At 41.0% G+C, this 25,302-nt stretch overlaps 1 protein-coding gene across 2 annotated transcripts in view; it reads left to right on the forward strand.

Moving 5' to 3' along the window:
- The window catches only part of SH3BGR (SH3 domain binding glutamate-rich protein), a 62,892-nt gene that overhangs the window by 34,568 nt on the left and 3,022 nt on the right, over positions 1–25,302 (forward strand). For both annotated transcript variants that reach the window (XM_011984175.1, XM_011984174.1), the window contains exons 4-6: positions 13,516–13,608; positions 22,831–22,860; positions 25,021–25,156. In XM_011984175.1, the coding sequence (XP_011839565.1) occupies positions 13,516–13,608; positions 22,831–22,860; positions 25,021–25,122 (225 nt within the window). In that variant the 3' untranslated portion in view covers positions 25,123–25,156. The remainder of the gene's footprint in view (positions 1–13,515; positions 13,609–22,830; positions 22,861–25,020; positions 25,157–25,302) is intronic.

Consider the following 25,302-nt stretch of genomic DNA (forward strand, 5'->3'; position numbering starts at 1 on the left):
ACAATCTTGGCTCACTGCAACTTCTGCCTCCCAGGCTCAAGCACTTTCCTGCCTCAGCCTCCAAAGTAGCTGGGATTACAGGCGTGCACCACCACGCCCAGCCAATTTTTGTATTTTTTTAGTAGAGATGGGGTTTCAGCATGTTGGCCAGGCTGGTCTTGAACTCCTGACCTCGGAGAATCTGCCTGCCTTGGCTTCCCAAAGTGCTAGGATTACAGATGTGAACCACCACGTCCAGCAATCAATGTCTTTTAGTATATTAATTTATTCAGGGGAATATTATTATACCAATGAAAGATATCCAGTTATATAGGCAATTAGATTTCCCCTTAATTGACAGAGATATACACAGCCATAACAATATTTTTTTGTTTCTGTTTTTTGAGGCAGGGTCTTGCTCTGTCTCCCAGGCTGGAGTGCAGTGGCCTGATCACGGCTCACTGCAGCCTTGACCTCTTGGACCCAAGCGATCCTCCCACCACAACTTCACTGGTAACTGGGACCGCAGATATGCACCACCATGCTTGGCTAATTTTTGTATTTTTTGTAAAGACAGAGTTTCACCATGTTGCCCACACTGGACTTGAACTCCTGGGCTCAAGCAATCCTCCCACCCCAACCTCCCAAAGTGCTGGGATTACAGGTGTGAGCCATCATGCCTGGCTGTCATAGCAGTGTTAAAGTGTTACCTTTACAGATTGCTGTTGGCATGTAACTCCTCAGTGCCAAAGCTTATACATCCCAGCGAGGGCTGTCCTTCTCATGAGAACCACATTAGGAAGTTCTAACATTCCAACAGCCAGACCAACATGGCTCAAAAGAGGTTTCAAATCCCTCTATTGGAGTCATGGTAACATCTTCTATTGGAAGATGGATTTTCTTGTAGAACACATTTCAGTCTAATGAATAAGGCAGGGATAATATATCTGGATCATGTAACTTTTGGCCAAAAGTGACTTGTGATGAAAAGTTTTGAGACTCATTTTCCGGTATCACTAGTGAGTTCCTACTGAAAGCAGTTTTGAGTAATGGCAAAATATTTAAGCAAGTGTGGCATTTCCCAGTGACCTGAAGGAGGAAGGCCAAACTGGACAGATGACAGACGACTTCCCTTGAAGGAGCACAAAAGGAAGAAGCGGAAGGAGATTTGGGGGAACCTTTGTTGAGAAGCATAAAAGATATGAATTTGGAGCACAAAATTCATTCAAAAGATGTTCTGGAATTTTCTAATTTGAAACTACAAGATGGATCCTTACTGCAGGAAAGGGTATCATACCTCACCAATTCATTTAGTCCTATGTAATTAATCCTCGTTCCGCTGGATCTTGGGCTAGTAGTCTCATGAACCCATCTGCTTCTCAACTAAAGTTCTGGAAATTTTGACTAAGCCCACTGGTATGGCCTCAGTTCTTTAAGCAATACCATCAGAACCTGTACCCCAAAGTTTCTAGCATATAATCCTTTACAACAGGCCTCTGAGCAGTCATTCTTCATGGAAGGTGACACATTCTGGCCTGTAGCTGAGCAGAGCTGAGTAGTCTGATATGTAACTTCATAGAGAACCAGACCGCAGAGTTCAAGAATGCCTTCCAGCTGTTTGACTGAACGGGTGATGGCAAGGTCCTTACAGCCAGTGTGGGGACATGACAAGGGTCTTGGGCCAGAGCCCCACCCATGCCGAGGTGTTCCAGTTCCTGGGGGAACCTCAGGAGTGATGAGATGAACGTGAAGGTGCTAGACTTTGGGCACTTCCTGCTCATGCTTCAGACTGTGGCCAGGAACAAGGACTAGGGTGTCTAGTTTTAAGATTATGTGGAAGGCCTTTGGGTGTTTGACAAGGAAAGGAATGGCACCATCATGGGCGCTGAAATCCGGCAAGTCCTTGTCACACTGGGTGGGAAGATGACAGAGGAAGAAGTAGAGATGCTGGCGGCTGGGCATGAAGATAGCAATGGTTGTCAACTCTGAAGAGCTCGTCTGTGTGATGCTGAGTGGCTGGGCACATTCCCAGCATCCCCTGAGCCCTGTCCTTTGCCCTGTGTGACACTGCGTATCTAGCCCCGAAGGCTTTCTGGTCACAGCACCCTCCCCATCTTGTCTCTCTTGGATGATGGTTGCCATGAGCATTCACCAATAAACTTGTTCTCTGTTCCCCCCAACCCAAAACCCTCAAACAAACAAACAAAAACTACAAGATGAGCAACAGAGAGAGTGAACACTGTTCAGGCCTCCATTCAAGAAGACCAGAGGGAAGAAGGCATCAAACATAAAATAAAACACAAAGAAATAGAAATTGTGAGTGAAAGGCAGAAGCCTGCAAGTCAGATGCTGGAGACCCGATATGTGCACGAAAGGAGTTCCAGAAACAAAGACAGACCAGGTAGAAGAGAGCTAATCATTCAGGAGATGCCACAGGGTCTTCCAGTTGGAGATGCTGCTGCAGAGCTTCCCCACCCCCTTATCTTATGACTGCAGGAAAACCAGAAAGCGTGCTGCCTGAGGATCAGAAACTATGGGAGAATCCCTGAAAGGTTAGAAAGCAAAAACGTTTGGTTTGAAGAAGGAAATCAAGGTCCAAATGCCTGTCAGAGATGGGAGTGGCTCTATGGGCCCTGCACAGCCCCAGTGGTGTGTTCCAGTTACAGGAAGGGCCTGGGCATGGGCTTGAAGCTTGAAAGGCAGAGCCCACTTCCATCCTGCCCTTAAACCTGGCAGTGGTCAACACAGCGGTCAACACAGCGGTCAACAGGGCAGGGCAGTGAGCACTGAGTTGGGTGGGGAGGCACAGGAGGTCCGAGGGAGCTGTTCTTACTCCAGAGGGACAGAGAGAGGTTTAGATATTGGCAGTCAGCCTCCACCTGGCTGCACATTAGAAGTCTCTGGGGAGCCGTTAAAGCTATTAGGTTGGTGCAAAAGTAATTGCAGTTTTTGCCATTAAAAATAATATGGCAGGGATACATTTGAGATCAGTTAAGACAGAAGCTTCAGGCAGGGAACTCCCAGGTGAACTTAATGTTTTATCAATGTTGAGAGCCACTTCTGTAAAGGAAAACATTGACTAATAGTGAAATCAAGAATTGTAAACTATCCTGGAAAAATCTAGGAGTTCTGGTATCACTAGTGAGTTCATCACTGTGGATGGGGCTATGTGAGAAAGGAGATATGTGAAAATATCCATTACAAGGATAGTGTTCATGGATGAGGGATATGGCGAAAAGAAGGGAAATAAGTCTAAGTGTTCCAAAGGGCGCGTCTCAGTTGCAGGTGAACCATCTTGATGGGAACCCATGTATTGTGTAATTGTGAATGTTAATAGAGAATTATGTTTAATGATGACTATCATGAATAGGAAACTAAACAGTAGTGAAATAGAGAAGCATTTCAGAACATTTATGTTAACGAGGCTGGGGGGCAGAGCTGAGGAAAACAGGATGAAGAGAAACTTTAGCCAGCAAGAGTAAGGAAAGGAAAAAAGCATAAGAGAGAAGACAGGCTGTCATGAATTAATATAGCAGAAGCAATTGAACTAACTATATCAGTTGTTCTAATAAATTTGAAAAGGCTAAAATTTCCTAGAAGAAAAGAGACTATCAGTTTGGATTTTTGCACAGCTGTTCTACAGTTGAGAATATCTCTGACTATGATTGTGCATTTTCTGTTCCTCCCTTTAATCCTGTCAATTTATTCTTCTTGTATTTTAAAACTCTTATGTTATTAGGCACATTCGTATTTATGATTGTTATAGCTTCCTGATGGATTGACTCTTTTGTAATTATCAGCTGTCTTTTACAATTTCTGATAATACCCTTTGTCTTTATATCTGTATTATATGACAATAAAACTACTCTAGATTTCTTTTGCTTATGGTTTGCCTGGGATATTTTTTCCATCAATTTCCTTTCAACTTCCTATGTCTTTGCTTCTATAATGTCTTTTGGAAACAGGATCTGATTGGGTTTTGTGCTTTTTTTTTTTTTTTTTTGAGACAGTCTCACACTGTCTGGAGTGCGGTGCATGATCATAGCTCACTGCAGCTCGACTTCCCTCCCAGGCTCAAGTGATCCCCCTGCCTCAGCCATCTGAGTAGCTGGGACTACAGGCATGCACTGCTATCCTCAGCTGATTTTTAAGTTTTTTATAGAGAGAGGGTCCCACTGGTTGCCCAGGCTGGTCTCAAACTCCTGGGCTGTAGTGATCCTCCCTCTTTGGCCTCCGAGAGTGCTGGAATTATAGGCATGAGCCACTGCACCCAGCTGGTCTTGAGCATTTTAATTCATCTTGATAATCTCTGTTATAAATTGCAGTATTTAGGTCATTAACAATCATTCACATAATTGTGTTTATATTTACTATTTCATTGGTTTTTCTATTGGTCTCCATATTTATTTTATTTTTTATTTTTATTTTTAGAGACGGAGCAATCTTTGCTCACTGCAACCTCCGTCTCCCGAGTTCAAGCGATTCTCCTGTCTCAGCCTCCCAAATAGTTGGGACTACAGGCGGGTGCCACCACATGAGGCTGTTTTTGTATTTTTAGTAGAGATGAGGTTTCACCGTGTTGACCAGACTGGTCTCGAACTCCTGACCTCAAGTGATCCACCCACCTCGTTCTCCCAAAATGTTGGGATTACAGGCATGAGCCACCACGTCCAGCCCCGTTTCAATTTTTATTATTTAAAATTACAATTTCCACTTTATTTTTCTCCAGAGAATAGTTTTTCTTCAGTCTTTAAGGCCTCAGCTCCTTACATGGGCTTTGGTCAGGGTCATGGGGCAGCACCCGCAGGTCTAAATAGGGGTGGAGGTGTTCGGTCCTTGCAAGCTTCACGAGACTGATTCCTCACTACTTTGTTTTAATATTATAAACTGCACAACTCACAAAGTAATGTAGTTTCATATCCAGCTTGGGAAGCACACAGGTGTTGAAGAAGCTTGCCTAGAAGTGCCCCTGACTGCTGTGGCCTCTACTATGTTTCAAATGACAATTTCTTAATGGCCTTGTTCTTGGGCACACATCAGGTATAGTTCATGCAGCAAATAGGCTACACGTGGCCGTGGCCCTTTTTGGTATGACCTTTGTTCCTTCTTTTATTTGTCATCTTGGAGGCACAGACTGGAGCTGGTCTCCCATTTTCATTCCTCTGTTTTATACTTTTTTGCTTTCTTTTGGGTATATGAATATATTTTAGACTTCCTTTTTAACTTATCTATTGTATTTTTAACTGTGCCTCTTGGCATTATTTGGTAGTGGTTGCTCTAGTCACTATAATATGTAAATATTTAAAAAAAATTTTATTTCCATAGGTTTTTGGGGGACAGGTGGTATTTGGTTACACAAGTAAGTTCTTTAGTCCCACTAATTTGTGAGATTTTGGTGCACCCGTCACCCAAGCAGTGTACACTGTACCCTATTTGTAGTCTTTTATTCCTCACCCCCTTCCCACCCTTTGCCTCTGAGTCCCCCAAGTCCATTATGTCATTCTTATGCCTTTGTGTCCTCATAGTTTAGCTCCCACTTATGAGTGAGAACATACAATGTTTGATTTTCCATTTCTGAGTTACTTCACTTAGAATAATAGTCTTCAATTCCATCCAGGTTGCTGCGAATGCCATTAATTCATTCCTTTTTATGGCTGAGTAGTTTCCATTGTTTGTGTGTGTGTGTGTGTGTATCATATATATATATATGTATGTATACCACATATATATATATGTATGTATACCACAGTTTCTTTATCCACTCATTGGTGGGCATTTGGGTTGCTTCCATATTTTGGCAATTGCTCATTGTGCTGCTATAAATGTGTGCGCAAATATCTTTTTTGTATAATGACTTCTTTTCCTCTGGGTAGGTACCCGGTAGTGACATTTCTGGATCAAATGGTAGTTCTACTTTTAGTTCTTTAAGAAATAGCCATACTGTTTTCCAAAGTGGCTGTACTAGTTTACATTCCCACCAGCAGTGTAGAAGTGTTCCCTGTTCACTGCATCTACACCAACATCTATTATTTTTGGATTTTTGATTATGGCCATTCTTGCAGGAGTAAGGTGGTATCACACTGTGGTTTTGGTTTGCATGGGCTTTGGTTGGGGTCATGGGGCAGCACCTGCAGGTCTAAATAGGGGTGGAGGTGTTCCCTGATCATTAGTGATGTTGAGCATTTTTGCATATGCTTGTTGGCCATTTGTACATCTTCTTTTGAGAATTGTCTATTCATGTCCTTAGCCCACTTATTGATGGGATTTTTTTTTCTTGGTAATTTGTTTGAGTTCATTGTAGATACTGGATATTGGTCCTTTGTCAGATGTATAGATTGTTAATATTTTCTCCCATTCTGTGGGTTGTCTGTTTACTATGCTGACTGTTCCTTTTGCTGTGCAAAAGCTCTTTAATTAAGTCCCAGCTATTTATCTTTGTTTTTATTGCATTTGCTTTTGGGTTCTTGGTCATGAAATCCTTGCCTAAGTCAATGTCTACAAGGGTTTTTCTGATGTTATCTTCTAGAATTTTTATAGTTTCAGGTCTTAGATTTAAGTCTATGATTCATCTTGAGTTGATATTTGTATAAGGTGAGAGATGAGGATCCAGTTTCATTCTCCTACATGTGGCCTGCCAGTTATCCCAGCACCATTTGTTGAATAGGGTGTCCTTTCCTCACTTTATGTTTTTGTTTGCTTTGTCAAAGATAATTGGCTGTAAGTATTTGGGTTTATTTCTGGGTTCTCTATTCTGTTTCATTGGTCTATGTGCCTATTTTTATACCAGTACCATGCTGTTTTGGTGACTGTGGCCTTATACTGTAGTTTGAAATCAGGTAACATGATGCCTCCACATTTGTTCTTTTTGCTTAGTCTTGCTTTGGCTATGTGGGCTCTTTTATGGTTCCATGTGAACTTTAGGATTGTTTTTTCTAGCTCTGTGAAGAATGATGGTGGTATTTTGATGGGAACTGCATTGAATTTATAGCTTGCATTTGGCAGTATGGTCATTTTCATAATATTGATTCTACCCATTTGTGAGCATGGGATGTATTTCCATTTGTTTGTGTCATCGATGATTTCTTTCAGCAGTTTTGTAATTTTCCTTGTAGAGGTCTTTCACCTCCTTGGTTAGGTATATTCCTAAGTATTTTATTTTTTTGCAGCTATTGTAAAAGTAGTTGAGATCTTGATTTGATTCTCACTTGGTCACTGTTGGTGTATAGGAGAGCTACTGATTTGTGTACATTAATTTCATATCTGGGAACTTTGCTGAATTCTTTTATTAGTTCTAAGAGCTTTTTGGAGAAGTCTTTAGGGTTTTCTAGGTGTTTAATATATATTCTTTTTTTTTTTTTTTTTTTTTTTGAGACGGAGTCTCGCTCTGTCGCCCAGGCTAGAGTGCAGTGGCCGGATCTCTGCTCACTGCAAGCTCCACCTCCCGGGTTTACGCCATTCTCCTGCCTCAGCCTCCCAAGTAGCTGGGACTACAGGTGCCCGCCACCTCGCCCGGCTAGTTTTTTGTATTTTTTAGTAGAGACGGGGTTTCACCGTGTTAGCCAGGATGGTCTTGATCTCCTGACCTCGTGATCCGCCCGTCTCGGCCTCCCAAAGTGCTGGGATTACAGGCTTGAGCCACCGCGCCTGGCTTATATATATTCTCAATATCTCACAGTCTACTTAGACTTAATGTTATAACACTTTCAGGTAATATGCAGAAATATTGCCATCATATACATCCATTGACTGTTTCCCATACTTTATGCTATACTATCTTGTGTATCACGTTTCCATATACTATTAACTGTACTATGTAATGTTCCCATTGAACAGTCTCCTTCTTCTTCTTTTTTTTTTTCAGTAGAGGGTAATCTTTTGTGCTTACCCAGACTTTTAAATTTCTGATGCCTTTTGAAGAGTGAAGTTTCCATCTGGTGCCATTTTCTTTCAGCCCAGAGAACTTCCTTTAGTCATTTAGCATTGTTTCGTAGTGCAGGTCTGCTGGCAATAAGTTCTTTAGTTTTCTTTTGTCCGAAGTGTCTTGTCTTTGCTTTCATTCTTGAATGATATTTCACTGGATATAAAATTCTTAGTTGACAGGTTTTTTTTTTTTCCTTTCAACACCTTGGATCTGTTTTTTTCCCTTCTGTCTTCTGATCTCCATAGTTTCTGATGAGACATGAAAATAATTTGAAATCTTGTTTCCTGTAGGTAGTGTATCATTTTTCTCTGGGTGCTTTTAAGATTTTCATTTTATCTTTGGTCTTCAGCCATTTGATTATGATATGCCTACCTATGATTTCTTTGGTGTACTTATTATTATTGGGGTTTTCTGAGAGTCTTGAATCTGTATCATTTACCAAATATAGAAAATTTTCAACCATTATATTTTCAAATAGTATTTCTGCTCCATTTGTTTTCATTTCCCCTTCTGGCACTCTACATATATGTTAAATCTTTTGTTGTTATTCCACATTTCCCTAAGGCTTAAAATATTCTTCAGTCTTGTTTTTCTTTGATCTTCATATTGGATAATTTCTACTGATTTAAGTTCGCTTATTTTTGTCTTTGTCATTTTCATTCTACATCCAGTCTAGTAAATTCTTTATTTCATATATTGTATTTTTCAATTCTGAAATGTTACACTTGTTTGATTTTTATAATTTCTGTTTTTCTATTGAGAATGTCAGTTGTTTCATTCATTACAAGCATGTTTGCCTTTACATCTTTAAGCATAGTTTTAATAGCTGCTTTAAAAGCCTTGTCTGCAAATTCCAGCATCCACGTCTTTTCTGTGTTGGTCTTCACTGGTTGTTTTTTCTCCTGAGAATGAGTAACATTTTCCTGGTTCCTTGTATGTTAAGTATTTTGGATGGTATCTTGAACATAGTGAGTCTTGTGTTGTGGAGATTCTGTATTTTTACATTTTCCTGAAAAACATTGTCTATTGTGTTTGTTTCAGCAGGCATTTACTTTGTTGGACCCAAACAGCAAACTCTATGTTTCTAGTAGCAGCTATCCTATTACTTAGCATACTTTCAGTTGTACTAAGATCAATCTCAGTTGTGAATCAGAGGGTAAAAGTCTCTGGTTGTTTTTTTTTTTTTTTTTTTTTGAGTAAGGATCTTGCTCTGTCACCCAGTTGGGAGTGCAGTGGCATAATCATGGCTCACTGCAACCTCAGACTCCTGGGCTCAAGCAATCCTCTTGTCTTAGCCTCCCAAGTAGCTGGTACTATGGGCATACATCACCATGCCTTGCTAATAAATTTTTTTTTTGTAGAGAAAGGATCTTGCTATGTTGCCCTGGTTGGTCTTGAACTCTTGGCCTCAAGTGATCCTCCCACCTAGGCCTCCAAAGTGTTGGGATTACAGATGTAAGCCACCATGCCCCTTCTCAAAAGTCTAAATAAAATACTAGCAAAATATATTCAGAAGTGAATTAAAGATAATTCATCATCAAACAGAATGTATTCAGTTGCCATAATTCATTACATGAAGTGATTAATGGAGAAAAACCATATGATTGCACCTATAAGTGCCAAGAAGATATTTGATATAATTTATCAGATATTTCTAGTTAAGAATTGATTAAAATATAAGTAGAAGGAAACAACTTAAAATATAAAATACATTTATCAGAGGTAATTATAAATATAATGAACCATGCAATACTGAAGCATTTCTATTAAAATAAGAAGCAAAATAGGCATACCTATTATCACCATATTACTAAACATTGTTTTAGGAGCTGTAGTTATTGTAATAATGTAATAAGTCTTATGTATACAAGACATAGATAAAATTTAAAAATTATCTTGGCCAGGCGCGGTGGCTCAAGCCTGTAATCCCAGCACTTTGGGAGGCCGAGACGGGCGGATCACGAGGTCAGGAGATCGAGACCATCCTGGCTAACATGGTGAAACCCCGTCTCTACTAAAAAATACAAAAAACTAGCCGGGCGAGGTGGCGGGCACCTGTAGTCCCAGCTACTTGGGAGGCTGAGGCAGGAGAATGGCGTAAACCCGGGAGGCGAAGCTTGCAGTGAGCTGAGGTCCGGCCACTGCACTCCAGCCTGGGCGACAGAGCGAGACTCCGTCTCAAAGAAAAAAAAAAATTATCTTTATTTGCATATGATATAATCACATGCCTAAAAATCTTTAAAACTCTAGTGAAATGCATTAGAATTGGTAAGATGGTTTATTAAGTTTCTTGATGAAAGAAGAATATACAAAAATTTGTAGGTTTTGTTTACATTAATAATTATAAGTAGTAAGTTAAAATGTAAGAAGGAAAAATATCCCATTCATGGTAGTGATAAAAATCTGTAAAATGTTTAGGAACAAATTTATTAAGAGACATACAGGTCCTCTATGAAGAACATAATTTAATTTTATTCTGAAGGACACTAACAAACAAATACTGAAGAAATAAACCTTCAATGTCCCTGGATAGAATGACTTAACAACAAGGAATGAACATTTTCCAAATTAATAAATGTTTAGTGCTATTTCAAGCAAAATCCTATTTTTTAATTTTTGGAACTAAAGAAACATTATCTTAAAATGTCTTTGGAATAATAATTGTCTGAGAGGAGCCAAGAAAATTTTGAACAGACTTTGTGTAACAACTTGACTTTCCAAATATTAAAATATGTCCTATAAGCTACAATGATAAAAGCAGTATATATTTATATGTATATCTGAGAAATATATTTTTATTTATATACATTTGTATAAAATATTTAAATTTTTATTTTCATTGTATCAGTATTTATATGTAGGATAGTGTAGAAACATAAATTTATGTATATATTATAATAAATGACAAATATATAATCTGGATTTAATGGGAAATGATGGTTTATATATAATATAGGCAAAATTTCCCATCTATCTGGCAGAAAACAAATGTAGACATTGACTTTGCATCGTATACTAAATTAAATTCCAGCTGGATTAAAGCTCTAGATATTAATAACAATATAAAGTAATAGAAGGATATTTTAGAGAATAAAAGTTAGATAAATTTGCCCATAAAAAGACTAAAAACTAAAAAAAAATACAACAAAATCTGTAAAAACTATAGACTGGAGAAAAACATTTGTAACATGACAAAGGGTTAAAATTTTTAATATAGAAAGATACTCTAAAAATTGATAGTAAAGAACAAACAACTGAAGTAAAAATGAGCAATGCATTCACTGCAATGTCTACAGAAAGAAAAAAATCAAATAAAATGGGCAAAACATATAAAGATAATTATTTGACGAGGAAATAGAAATAGCTAAAAATTTATTAAACATATGCCCTTATTTCCAATAATGATAAATGTATAAATGAAACAAAAAATGAAATTCTATTTTCTCCTCAACATATTGGTAAACATTAGAAATAACAATCATCTTCGCTGGTTATGAGGATAAAGGAGGAGGAGATATTTATGTATCACTGTGGGGATATGAATTGCTGCCACCTTTTTGAAAACTAGTAAGAATAACCTCACCATTTTATTCAGTTTAGTATAGTGTTATTTGTAGTGGAAGAAACATACAAACATTCAGAACACCATTGACTGGAGAATGTATGAATAAATTATTATATATTTAATATGAAGCATATATTAAAAATAATGATTCAATAGGATCGATCATATGAATTAAGTTGGACAAATGTCCATGGTACATTGAGCTAAAAATGAAGTCATGCAAACTGTGTTCCCATTTCTGTTTCAAAATCACAAAAATAAAAGAAAAATGACAATCAATTCCCCCCTAAAATAGCCTTATGTATTAGGATGCAGAGGTACCCTATCACATTTTTAATACTGATTATCACAGGAGGGTGGGATTGGAGGGTGTGTGTGTGGCTTAATTTGCACCCACGAACTTGCAGTGCCTCTGTAATAAAAACAACCTGATATTTTAAAAGGCTGGAACCCATTTTGTAAGTTGAAAGAGCATCAGGGAGGAGGTGTAGACTTAGTCCTTCCCCTAACCCACAGTGTGACATTTTCTGCCTTTGTTTTCCTGTCTCTGAAGTGTGGGTGGTAATGACTGCCCTACCTACTTAGTGAAGATAAGATTAAGGATGAAGACAAACATAGTTTGAATAGTTAAGACATTGAAATGCAAGCTGTTGTCCTTAAGAAAATTCTCAAACACTCTCACTTTACATAATGCAGGTGACAAAATCACCCGAGGAAGCATCGTCCCTTCCCAATGGCGATGTAGTGGGAGAGGCACCGAGCACCACAGAGGTAAGCGCTGGTGTCTCGAGCCATCGTCCCCATGCTAGCTTCCTCAGAATGTCTACTTCGTCCTAATATCTCTCTCTCTCTCTCTATCCATCCACCCATCAGTCTATTATCTATCCATCTATCTAATCAATCATCTATTGTCTGTATCTATCCATCCATATTAGTCTGTTTTCATACTGCCATAAAGAACTGCCCAAGACTGGGTAGTTTGTAAAGGAAAGAGGTTTAATTGACTCACAGATCAGCATGGCTGGGGAAGCCTCAGGAAACTTACCATCATGGCAGAAGGTGAAGGGGAAGCAAGGCACCTTCTTCACAAGGCAGCAGGAAGGAGAAGTGCTGAACAAAGAGGGAAGAACCCCTTATGAAACCATCAGATCTCGTGAGAACTCACTCACGATCACGAGGACAGCATGGGGGAAACCGCCCCATGATTCAATTACTTCCATCTGGTCTCTCTCTTGACTTGTGGGGATTATTACCATTATGGGGATTATGATTCAAGATAAGATTTGAGTGGGGACACAAAGCCTAACCATATTATCATCCATCCATCCATCTATTTATCTATCTATCTATCTATCTATCTATCTATCTATCTATCTATCTATCTATCTATCTTTATTTCTATCTATCTATCTATCTATCTATCTATCTATCTATCTATCTATCTATCTATCTGTCTATCTATCTATCTATCTATCTGTGTCTGTATGCCTGCCTGCCTACCTACCTATGTTTGTCCATACATCCATTCCTCCATCTGTCTGTTTATCTATCTGTCTCTGTACATTATCCATCCATCCATCCATCCATCCATCCATCCATCCATCCATCCATCCATGCATCCATCCATTTATCCATCTATGTATGTTTACCTGTCTACTTTATCTTTCTACCTTACCTATCTTCTTAATTTTTAATCTATAAAATTATAAGCCTCCCTCCATACAAGCAATAGAAAACACTGTGTGAAGATAGAATTCTTTGAATCTCTCCTCATCAGCCTGAAGTGGGTGAATTGAAACTCCTCACTTAGGCAGTTTGTTACCCTGCAACGCACATAGGTTGTATCTTTGACTCATCCCAGTCGGCATTTTGGGGTTTGGAGATCTTATGCTCTGGTTGCTAAGTGACCTAATGAGTGGGCAGTCTATGTTTGCTTCATTTATATACTGTGTGTCTAAATAAGAAAGCCACAGCATATGTGGCCTGGTTTTTTTTTTGTTGTTGTTGTTTGTTTTTTGGAGCTCATATCCTGGGTTTCCTTTATGACCAGGGATCAGAGAAGGCTGAAGAAGGTGGAGAAACTGAGGCACAAAAAGAGGGCAATGAAGATGCGGGCAACCTCCCTGAAGCCCAGGAGAAGAATGTGAGTGTTCACTTTTTCACATCAGTTTGACTGGATTCTCTGCTGTTCAATAGAGACTTTTATAGGGCTTGTACAACTTGACGCTGGGCACAAGCAATCAGAAAGAGAGTGAGTAGCTGTGAGTTTAGCTGGGGAGGAAGCAGGTAATTTCTACTGATGTGTTAAGCACTGGGGTCCTGGTGCAGAGAGGGCTAAAGGGAAGACGAAGGAGCCTGAACCTGGGCCTGGAGGGAGCTGGTTAGACAAGGCTTGGAGAATTTGTTGTGGTGTTGTTATGGCTGGGTTAGGTGCATGCTCTTTATAAACAAGGGCCCTTTCTGCTTAGTCGTGATTAATGACAGACTCCTAGCTTACACCCACCCAGGAGCCCTGCCCAGTGGGGAAACAGAGCTAAGGGGGTTCAGTATATCTGGGGGAAGACAACAGGAACTTGAGGATCAAAAGGACTCCTTGGGGAGGGAAACTGACACTCAGTTAAGTTCAATCAGGGAAATAGCAGATCCTGGTGAAGTCACATGATTAATTCTAAAGGGGTTCCCATGCAGGAGCAGCAGGATAAGGAGTGGGCAATGTTGGGGAACACTGTGCTTCTGTGAGTGCCAAGCTGAGATAATGGGGGATGGGATGGGCTACTTCTTCAAGGGGTTCTGAAAACATACTGGGAAGCCAGGTGCCAAGGAAGGAGCCTGGTGGGGCTGGGAATGGGGTGCAGGCATTGGTCTGGGCCTCTTTGGAGGAGAATCTCAGAGGCCTTCTCCACTGGGTCAGTTGTAGCAAAGACTATTTTCAAACCCTGATGGTTTGCTAATTTATTTATTCTGGGAGAGGTGTGGGAGCTTTTATGAGAGCTGGACCCTCATTCACCAGATAAAATGTGGCTAGAAAGGGGCTGAAACCCACACCCACACTATGGAAAAAGGGGTGTGGGGCTGGGCATCGATTTGTCTTTACCTTAAAGAATTTAAATTCGGAGGGGCTAGGGAAGGAAATTCCCGATATTTAGACTTACATTTGAAGTAGACTGCTATTTCAAAAGTTGATATTACAACTCTGAAGTTTTTGTTTTAAAGAAAGACAAAATCTTCAATCTTGACCTAGAAGTTAGATGGTGTTTCATGTCAGCCTATGTAATTCAGAAACAATACTTTAAAAATTAAATATAGTGACAATTTCATTATCTTGTAATTAAAAAAAAAAATCTGTTTCACGATTTGAACTTTTCATGAGTTGCCTAATGCACCCTTACAGTCATATTGATGAATACTTTGAAGTTGAGTTTGCTTCTTTTAAGACATAGAGACAAGGATGAAAAGCATTACACCCCAGCCCCTTGCTCCCGTGAGACCAGCAGGGAGGTAGCATGTTTATAATCAGATCCTGCCCCCTGCAGCCAGGGTGGGCATTGCTTCAGCTTCTCAGCCACTGGGCTGGGTTAGTTCTATGAAGTGATGAATCACCCAGCTTTTACGTTCTCTTTGCTACTACTTGTTAAAATTGTGAGCCTTTGACAGAGTCAGTTATAACCTTGTGAATCCTGATAGGAATTAAAAAAAACATTTTTTTTTTTGTTATTTTTGGGTGGGCCATGGTGAAGAAATGACCGCAGTGAAAAATATTTTTATTTTAGATGAATATATTGCTAACATCATATTATCAAATTCACTTTTCAACTCTTTAATACTATTTATCCTACAGAAAGACAGGTTCTGACTTTTTCCGGTTTGAAAACCAACACATGCTCTTTGATTTACTTTAATTCAATTAAATTAGAAAAACCCTCTGTGATTGTCAGTAAACAGATGAGAAATGTTGTAAAAACATGATTAACCCTTATGAGTATATATGAAAATAGGCTGAACTTTAAAATTTAAGAAGGAGACAAACACCGCTTAGATATTTAGAATGCTTTGCATGTTGTGCTTCAAGAACTTGCTGGCTTGTTTTGACGGTCTTTGGTTTGTTGTTAAAAGCTGCGATGGGGCCAGGCACGTGGCTCACGCCTATAATCCCTGCACTTTGGAAGGCAGAGGCGGGCAGATCACTTGAGGTCAAGAGTCTGAGACCAGCCTGGCCAACATGGTAAAACCCCGTCTCTACTAAAAATACAAAAATTAGCCTGGTGTGATGGTGCATGCCTGTAATCTTAGCTATTTGGGAAGCTGTGATGGGAGGATCACTTGAACCCGGGAGGCAGCAGTTGTAGTGAGCTGAGATCGTGCCACCGTACTCCAGTCTGGGCAATAGAGTCAGACCCTGTCTCAAAAAGAAAAAAAAAAAAAAAAGCTGAGATGGGAGGACATCACGGTCTTTTTGTAAGGGCATCTCTCCTCCCAGGGCACCCCAGTCATAGACAGGCTGATAGGGAATCGGAAAGACAAGGGAGAACTGTGTGTGTTTTGAACATTGAAAGTATGAGACACATCCTAGTAGTTTCATGTAGGTATGACACCTCCGGTAAATCCAAGGCTTTAAAATGCCTAGCTCTGTTGAAACCATCTTGAGGCGATTTCTTTTTGCTCCTCTTGGCTCACTGTGGATAAAACAGAGGCGCTTCCCTGGGCTTCCCTCCTTAACCAACACGCTGCAGTGGATATAAAGTTTAGAATATTCGTGGGCCCACACTTGGTTCCTAAGACTCCCGGGCAAGGAATATCAGCTTCCTTTATTTCCTTACAGTCCTCTATCAGCTCCGTGTGCCCACCTCATGGCTGGCAGGAGCTTCCAGCTGGGTGGGGTGTTTTTGTCCTCCTGAGGGTCTCACAGCCATCCCGGGGTCGTTAATGGTGACTGGGCAGGGATTGGGTGCTGGATATTTGTCTATGGTGGTGTTTCTGCTGTCTGTCCCTTGGCACGGGCCAGACCCTCTGCTCTGGCTGGACACAGACTAGCTTTTCACAGTGGCTGGCCTTCTGACCACGGACGCTGCTGCCTGTGCAGAGTGCCTTGTGTTACTTAAATGTGCCAGTGGTCCCCGGCTCTGTTTCTGTGTGCGAGCAGGGCCTGGGCAGTACCCCTCCTGGAAAATCCTTTTTTCCTCCTCAGTCTGGCCACCTCCATCTTGCCAATTCCAAGCTCTTTTTTGTTTTGTTTTGTCTTCAGGTACCGCCTAGCTTTATCACCCCATTAGCCTAGGGTTGTGAAAACCAGGGCCTGTACTTTCTTCCTTGGGGGTGGAAAGCCAGAACAAATAGGTGGTGTGTGGAAAGAGAAAATAACTCTTACTCTGACCCCTCCACCCCCTCAGCTTTGTGGAGCAGAAAGAGCAAGTCACAATTCATATCCTGGCTTTCAGCCATGCTTATTAGGAGAAGGAATAGAAATAGTTTTAAACATTTTATTCTGATAAAACTATAGACTCACAGGAAGTTTCAAAAATAATAGAGTCTTGTGTGCCCTTCACCCAACTTCCCCAAATGGTGACATCTCATCTAGCCTTAATACAATAATGAAACCAGAAATGCGATGCGTTGGTGCATTTCTGTTAACTAGATGACAAACCATATCAAGTTTTTACCTTTTCTTTTTAAAAACCTGCCTTCATTTATGTGTTGAAAACAATTGTAATGTGTGCAGTAAAAACACAAAACAAGCAAAAATCCTTTCTCCGGAACCTGGCAATGTTCAGCTGAGTGATGAACGAGGCAAGTGGCTAAGTCAGGGACAGGCTCACCTGATCTCTGCTATGAAACATGCACACTCGACACACACTTGTAGGCACTCATACAATTCCATTTAATGGAGAGGAATATTTACCTAATGTTTGACATTGATTTAAAAAAACAACAGAAATGTAAACAAAAACTATTATCTTCTTTAATAATGTGGACTTCCCCTGACCACCTCCTCAACCTCCAGGGTTCTTAAACGCAAGATGCCAAGATGTAAATTCTCTCCTTGATAATGGATTGAGGCAGGAGGACTTGGGAGGTCAGAAGGGTGAACACTGAAAAGACCATGACTTCATGCCTAGGAAGATCTTAGTGTAACTTGAAGAAATAGGGCACCTCATGGGGCCTGGCCTGATGACCCAGGGAGGGTGAGGGGCTAAGGAACCGTCGCCTCAGGAGTAAAGGAGGAAAACAGAAGGTCAGCTCAGCTTCTGGGCATTCTGTAAGAAACAAATTGCAGACTGGGACATCACGAGAGCTTTAGAAAATGCTGGAAACATTGTACCTTGTGCAGGTTTAGTTTCTTTTTTTGATCAACGTACAATTATTTAAAATGGTGTGCTTTGTCAGTCCCGTCATCCGATCTGAAAGTCATGAGGCCCTTGCTTGACAGACAATATGATTATGGTCTGTAACCACCCCTCTTGGCATCCTCCAATAGCAGTCTTGAGAAAAGTTTCAAGGGACAAACATTGATGTAGGTTTGTGGGAGGAGTCACGGGTCTCAGGCTGGGTTCCTGGGGTGCCTGAAGCTCGAGAGGACTCTCCCTCTGTCCTCTCATTTCCAGCCACTCTGAGGCTGGCTTCCCTTGCAGGACACGCTGGGCTAGCCCTTCACTATCTCCCACGCCTGCCACCTGTTCCCACTGAACGTTGCCTGGCACTCACCACCACTGACACCTGTCCTTAGTTCTGGCCACTCGCCACCTCTGCAGTCTGCTTTTCTGGCCAAGTTTCCAACAAAAATAGCTGCTGTGGAAGGTTCTAAGACTTCCCACTTGTGAGGTTTCTCTCTTCTGGCTGTCTCTGAAAAACAAGGTGAAATTACTTTAAGGTGTGTGCTTCCTCAAATGATGATTATGTGAGAGCCTGGCTTAATTGACTGGGTGATTATAATTATCTTAAAAAGTGCTTTTGTGCATATAATTACTTGCCAACCATGAAAGTCAATTCAGTTTTACAAAGATGACTTTTAAGGATCTGCCTAATTCCAGTGTTTTATAATTCTGTAAACCAAGGTTGGAAGCTTATTATTATTTTTATTTATTTATTTTTTTAGAGACAAAGTCTCATTCTGTCACCCAGGCTGGAGTGCAGTGGCATAATCATACTGGGCTCGAGTGATTCTTCCACGTCAGCCTCCCGAGTAGCTGGGACTATAGGCACAGGCCACCCCACCCAGCTAATTTTTACATTTTTTTGTAGAGATGGGGTCTTGCTCTGTTGACCAGGCTGGTGTCAAACTCCTGGCCTCAAGTGATCCTCCCTCCTTGGCCTCCTAAAGTGTTGGGTTTACAGGCATATGCCACCACACCCAGCCATTATTTTAAAAACTAATATATCCCACCTCATTCTATGGGGGATTTGAAGCTGAGGTGGAGTAGCATTACATAAATGCAGCCATTCAACACTTTATGGACAGATTGAGTGCTGCCACATGCCAGGCAGGATTCCAGGGACTGTGGAGGGAGCAATGAAAATGACAGAGTCACCGCTCCCACAGAGCTTATGTTCTGGGGGAGCTTGTGATGATAATATCCAAAGTTCTTCCAAGCTTACTTATCCTTTTGAGGCTAAGTATTTTTATGCATTCTCTGAGCAGTCACTTTCCCTGCTTAACATATCTTTTAAGATATTAAGGTCAATTCAAATATTGATAAAGAGTGCTAGGGGCCAGATCTGGTGTCTTCCACCTGTATTCTCACCACTTTTGGAGGCCGAAGCGGGTGAATCAGCTGAAGGTCAGGAGTTTGAAACCAGCGTGGCCAACACGGTGAAACCCTGTCTCTACTAAAAATACAAAAAATTAGCCAGGCTTGGTGGCGGGTACCTGTAATCCCAGCTACTCGGGAGGCTGAGGCAGGAGAATCGCTTGAACCCAGGAGGCAGAGGTTGCAGTGAGCTGAGATCGTGCCACTGTACTCCATTCTGGTCAATGAGAGCAAAACTTCATCTCAAAAAAAAAAAAAAAAGAGTGCTAGGTTCCTCCATGGTTGTTGCTAGCTAACTATAAAAGTTGAGACTTACATTCCTGTAAGACTTCTTACTGCCCTCCAGGCCAGCTCTATGGTTGACCTTATTTTATTTATATATTTTTTATTATACTTTAAGTTCTATGGTACATGTGTGCAACGTGCAGGTCTGTTACATCTGTATACATGTGCCATGTTGGTGTGCTGCACCCATTAACTCGGGTTGACCTTATTTTTAATAGTGTGTATCTGGTTAATTCATTTGTTTCAGCTGAATATAATTAATAAAAATAATTGGATTCAGAAGAATGTAAAACTCTACATAATCAATAATTCTATGCTACATATAATGAATTTTATTCTGATCCTATGTGAAGAAGAAAATTAAAGTTCTTTGAGATCTAAAGAGTTACTAATAGATTTCATGTGTTCCTCTATCCAATCCCTAACATATATTTATTGAGCTTGCCTGTTGGTTCCAGACAGTGGCCTGGAGGGGCCAGACAGTTCCCAGAGATCCAAAAATGAATAAGACACAGGGTATGCCCCCAAACACGTAGACTAGTGAGGGAGACAGGTAAGTAAATGATGATTATGGGAACAAGTGAGAAGGTCCTTAACTCAACCTTGTGGGTTAGGAAAGTCTCCTTGGAAATGTTTTGAGCATATCCTGGAAGGTGTGGCCAATGTGAGAAAATTGCATGTGACTCAGGATGGCTGAAGTAGAGTGGTAAGGGATGAGGCCAGAGGGGTACGCAGAGCCAAACAGCCTTTTCACTCTTCTAAGGAGGTGTATTAGTCTGTTCTCACGCTGCTAATAAAGAAATACCCAAGACTGGGTAATTTATAAAGGAAAGAGGTTTAATGGACTCACAGTTCCACATGGCTGGGGAGGCCTCACAATCATGGCAGAAGGCTAAGGAGAAACAAAGCCATGTCTTACATGGTGGCAAACAAGAGGGCTTGTGCAGGGGAACTCCCATTTACAAAACCATCAGGTCTTGTGAGACTTACTACCACAAGAACAGTATGGGGGAACCGCCGCCATGATTCAGTTACCTCTACCTGGCCCCACCCTTGACACGTGGGGATTATTGCAATTCAAGGTGAGATTTAGGTGGAGACACAGCCAAACCATATCAGGAGGGTAGAGTATCTTGAGGAGATGGAAGTTTCTAAAGATGAGGGTAGCACAGTAAGGTTGGGTGCTTTTTGGAACGATCTCTCTGGCTGCAGTCTGGAGCACAGATTGGAGATGAGAAAGAAAAGAGGAGGTGATAATCACTCTTTAGGATCTTCCTTCAGCAACCCACTGAGCAAAGATGGCAGTCATGGCAGAGGAGGGGCGAGACATGGGCAGGATTGGGCAGGATTAAAGAGGCACAATCAACACACCACTGTGAAAGCAACACCTGGATTTTGCAGCAACTGCCAGACTCTTCTGCACATTATTTGAGCACCAAAACTTGGGGTGTCACCAGTGGCGTTTAACGTAAAGGTTAGTTTGAAGATTCCCAGTGCTGAAAAAGTCCTCTTGGACTGACTCAGACCTGGCCGGCACTGTCAGGCTTTCAGGTTCAGTGCCCGTCTCAGAACTATGAAGGTATTATTCTGGATATGGCTAAAAACATGAGGTTGGGCCAGGAGATGTGGGAGTGTGTTAGATCCTCTATAACTTGCCTTCTGTGATATTTATTTATTTATTTTAGACAGAGTTTTGCTCTTGTTGCTCAGGCTAGAGTGCAGTGGTGCAATCTTGACTCACCCCAACCTCTGCCTCCTGGGTTCAGGCGATTCTCCTGCCTCAGCCTCGCGAGTAGCTGAGATTATAGGCATGCGCCACCATGCCCAGCTAATTTTGTATTTTTAGTAGAGATGGGGTTTCTCCATGTTGGTCAGGCTGGTCTCAAACTCCAGATCTCAGGTGATCCGCCTGCCTCGGCTTCCCAAAGTGCTGGGATTACAGGCACGAGCCACTGTGCCCGGCCTACCTTCTGTGATTTTAAAAATTTTATTTTATGAACAGGGTCTTATTTTGTCACCCAGGCTGGAGTGCAGTGGCACAATCATAGCTCACAGCAGCCTCAAACTCCTGGGCTCAAGTGATCCTCCCGCCTCTGCCTCTGGATGCCTGGCTAATTTTTAACATGTTTTATAGAGATGGGGTGAGGAGGGTCTTGCTATGTTGCCCAGGCTGGTCTTGAACTCCTGGCTTCAAGTTATCCTCCCATCTCGGCCTTCCGAAGAGCTGGGATTACAGGCATGAGCTATTGCACTCTGCCACCTTCTGTGATTTTGATTTTTCCATTATTAATCTTGAGAAGCTGCCTGGTAGTGTAAGAAGGACACTTCATTAGGAATCAGTAGACTTGCAGTGAGTCCTGATTGTGTTGACTCCTTGTCCTGTGACCTTTGACTTTGGCAAATGACTTCCCTGTGCGGCCTCAGTGTCCTCATCTGTATAAACATGGTGCTGGGTAGAGAATGTATGTGACTGCAAGATCTCTTTCAGTGCCCCCTGTCGATGATTCCCTGAGCTCACTGCCTGAGTTGAAAGGCATTAGGAATTTTTAGGGACTGCTCTTAAGAACCTCATCTCTCTCTTTAATTAAAGCAATTGTGGCACTCTGGCTCCAGGGAGGTTTATGGGACCATTCTGGGAAGGGATGGAAAAGCTTTTGTTTTCTTCTTAGAGGCATTTTTAGGAACCGTAACCTGGTTGTCTTGCTTTGGTCTGGGGGAAACAGAAATTCCAGTGGGCTGTTGCTTTGCACAATAGAGACTATTGGAGCCTTGGGTGACCCCACCCACTCTTACCTTGCAAGTTTCTTTCTTTACCCAGAAATCAGTATTTAAAATACTATGTGATTCGGAAATGTTATCATTTTGTTCTCATAGAGGAAAAGTTTTTGACCTACTTTTATTAATTTGTTCAAAACTGAAATAAAGACATGGTTATAAGGGCATAAAGTCAGAAAAGACATTTTTGTTCAAATTTTTAAATTACTTGCATATGGTCTGAATTTCGCTAGATAGCGCTATAAATCTTTGGTATGCTTTAGAAATAGAATTAAATGTATTACTAAGCAGCATTAATAATTAATTACATTTTCTCAAGAGTTCAAGTGATGGGAAACTGTCTTTAATCTCACAATTATTTTAAGAGCTTGAAATATAAGGTATGAAAGAAGTAGGGATCACCCAGCTATCATATCTTTGCTATTTACTTATTTTATGGATAAACTAATATGTTGTTCATTTTGATTAGCTTGTTTTTTATTATAGTTTGCTTGATTTTCAGATTTGACTTTAAGCTTACTTGAATTATGTTTTTTTCTTTAATTTTGATTTATGGATATAAGGAAGAAGAAGGAGAGACAGCCACAGAAGAGGTACAGTTGACCATCTTCAACAGCTATGCTTAATCTAGATGCTTAATAAAAACATCTTTTAGGTGGGAGGATTGCAGCTTTAGGCACGTTCTTAATGACATAAGAGAGTGATGCAACCCACACACCCAGAAAATCCTCCTTTAACCTGCTGAGAAGGAAAGTAAGTTGGAGATCAGTTTGTCTGAGGAAGGTGGAGAGAGAAACAGGGCTCGGCTCTTGACCCTGTTCTGAGCCCCCTTGGGTGAAGGTATCTTCTGTGGTTTCTCACTGACGTCAGGCCAGGCCAGGGCACTGGCTGGAGATGCTTGCTCCTCGTCCTTTTCCACGCTGTTGAATGCACTGGGTTTAGGAATCCTGCATGGTGGTTAGTGGTGTTTTCATTGAGGGAGGGATTCCTACTTACGTTGATGTTTTTGAACATCTTTGCATTAATCACTTTATTTTCTTGTTGTTGTGTTTTGTTTGTTTTTGTTTTTTTGAGACAGGGTCTCACTCTGTCGTCCAGGCTGGAGTGCAGTGGTGTGATCTCAGCTCACTCCTACCTCCGCCTCCTGGGTTCAAGTGATTCACCTGTCTCAGCCTTCTGAGTAGGTGGAATTACAGGCACGCGCCACCACACCTGGCTAATTTTTGTATTTTTAGTAGAGATGGGGTTTCACCATGTTGGCCAGGCTGGTCTTGAACTCCTGACCCCAAGTGATCCACCTGCCTCGGCCTCCCAAAGTGCTGGAATTGCAGGCGTGAGTCACCGCACTGGGCCTGGATTAATCACTTTAAAATGCTAGAGAATTAATTTAAAATTGTGAACACAAGGGTAGGGAGAATAATTTACTAAGTTACATGTATTGTCTAGATATTTCAGCACAAGGTCATCAACATTAAAGAGAGTCCCAAATGTCAAAAGAAATGCCCCCAAAGTAACTTTTGTTAACTTTTGAAATGACAAAATTCATGATCTTTATAGAAAATTTAAAAAATGCAGATAGAAGAGGAAAATGAACATAGCTTTTAACCCTCATTACCCACACATAACCACTCTAGCTACACACACACACACACACACACACACACACCATCAATTTTTGATGAATACTCTTGTAGTCTCCTTTTTTTCATGGAATGTGCCTGTATTTGGGGAGGTATTAAGTATAGATCTGCTTCATTATTTTAAATGTTAATATATCAAACCAACCCCTCTTCTTAGACCCAAAGATTGTTTCTAGTATATTCTACACCATGATTTCTCATTATTTATATCTTTCCAATAATTATTTCTTTTGTTTCTCTCTTGCTAGGCCAGCTTCAAAATAGATTTTTAAAAATAAGATTAAAAACATGCTGTTAATTTGGGAGAAATTCCAGATTATATATGTAGGTTGCTGATAAATTTTGCTTGAAGAAATTAGCTTGTTACAAGAAAATATAACCAACTTGTGCATTTAACAGCTTATCCTTTCTGACAAAATTCGATTTGCTGATTCTTTTTCTATTTTATTCTTCTAACTATATATATACACCTTCTGAATTCGTAAAGGTTATTTGCTGAGAATGGTTTGTTAATATGAGTGGAGACTGTACGCTTAGGAGAGATTATAAAACCTGTTAGAATTAGCGTATCATTCTAAAGCACCATTCCAAATTGAGGAGTCTGTGTTTAGAAGGATTTTTTTTGTGTGTGTGTATGTATGTGTGGTGTGGTGTATGTGTGATATATGTGTATTTGTGTGTGGTGTATATATGGTGTGTGGTGTGTTTGGTGTGTGGTATGTGTGTGATGTGTGTGGTTTGGTGTATATGTGTGGTGTGGAGGGGATGTATGTGTGACATATACGTGTATTTGTGTGTGGTATGTGATGTGTGTGGTGTGTGTGGTCTGGTGTGTGCATGTGGTATGTATGTGGTGTGTGTGGATGTGTGGGTGGTGTGTGTGGGGGTGTGTGTGCTGTGTCATGTGTGTTTCTGTGGTGTGTGTTTGGGTGGTATGTGTATGGGGTATGTGTGTGGCATGTGTTTGTGTGGCATGTGTGGTATGTGTATTTGTGTGTTGTGTGGTGGGGTGTGGGAGGCTCTGACCTCTAGTCCAGCCTTTTACAGTCTTTTTCTCACTGTATCCTTGGCCCTTACGCTCCTTAATACTAACGTAATTTTTGTGAAAATAAGACGGAGTTAACAACTACGGAGGGTGCGGAAGGGGAAGCCGAGGAGGAGGAGGAGGAAGCTGCAGAAGGAGAAGAGGAGCCTGGAGAAGAGGAAGATTCCTAGGCCTTTTCATGCTTCATTTCTTCCACCTCTCCAGGTAGCTACAGGATTCTGGGGTGGAAAAGCTGCTAGTTACTGTATTGTATGCTATCTGCAGCACATTTTGCTTAGTAATAGTGAGAGGTGACAACGTGCTAGCAGCCCTCACTCTCGGCGCTGCCTCGGCCTCGGAGTCCACTCTGG

Source organism: Mandrillus leucophaeus, unplaced genomic scaffold (assembly GCF_000951045.1).
Source record: "Mandrillus leucophaeus isolate KB7577 unplaced genomic scaffold, Mleu.le_1.0 Scaffold262, whole genome shotgun sequence".
In the NCBI taxonomy this organism is placed as follows: Eukaryota; Metazoa; Chordata; class Mammalia; order Primates; family Cercopithecidae; genus Mandrillus; species Mandrillus leucophaeus.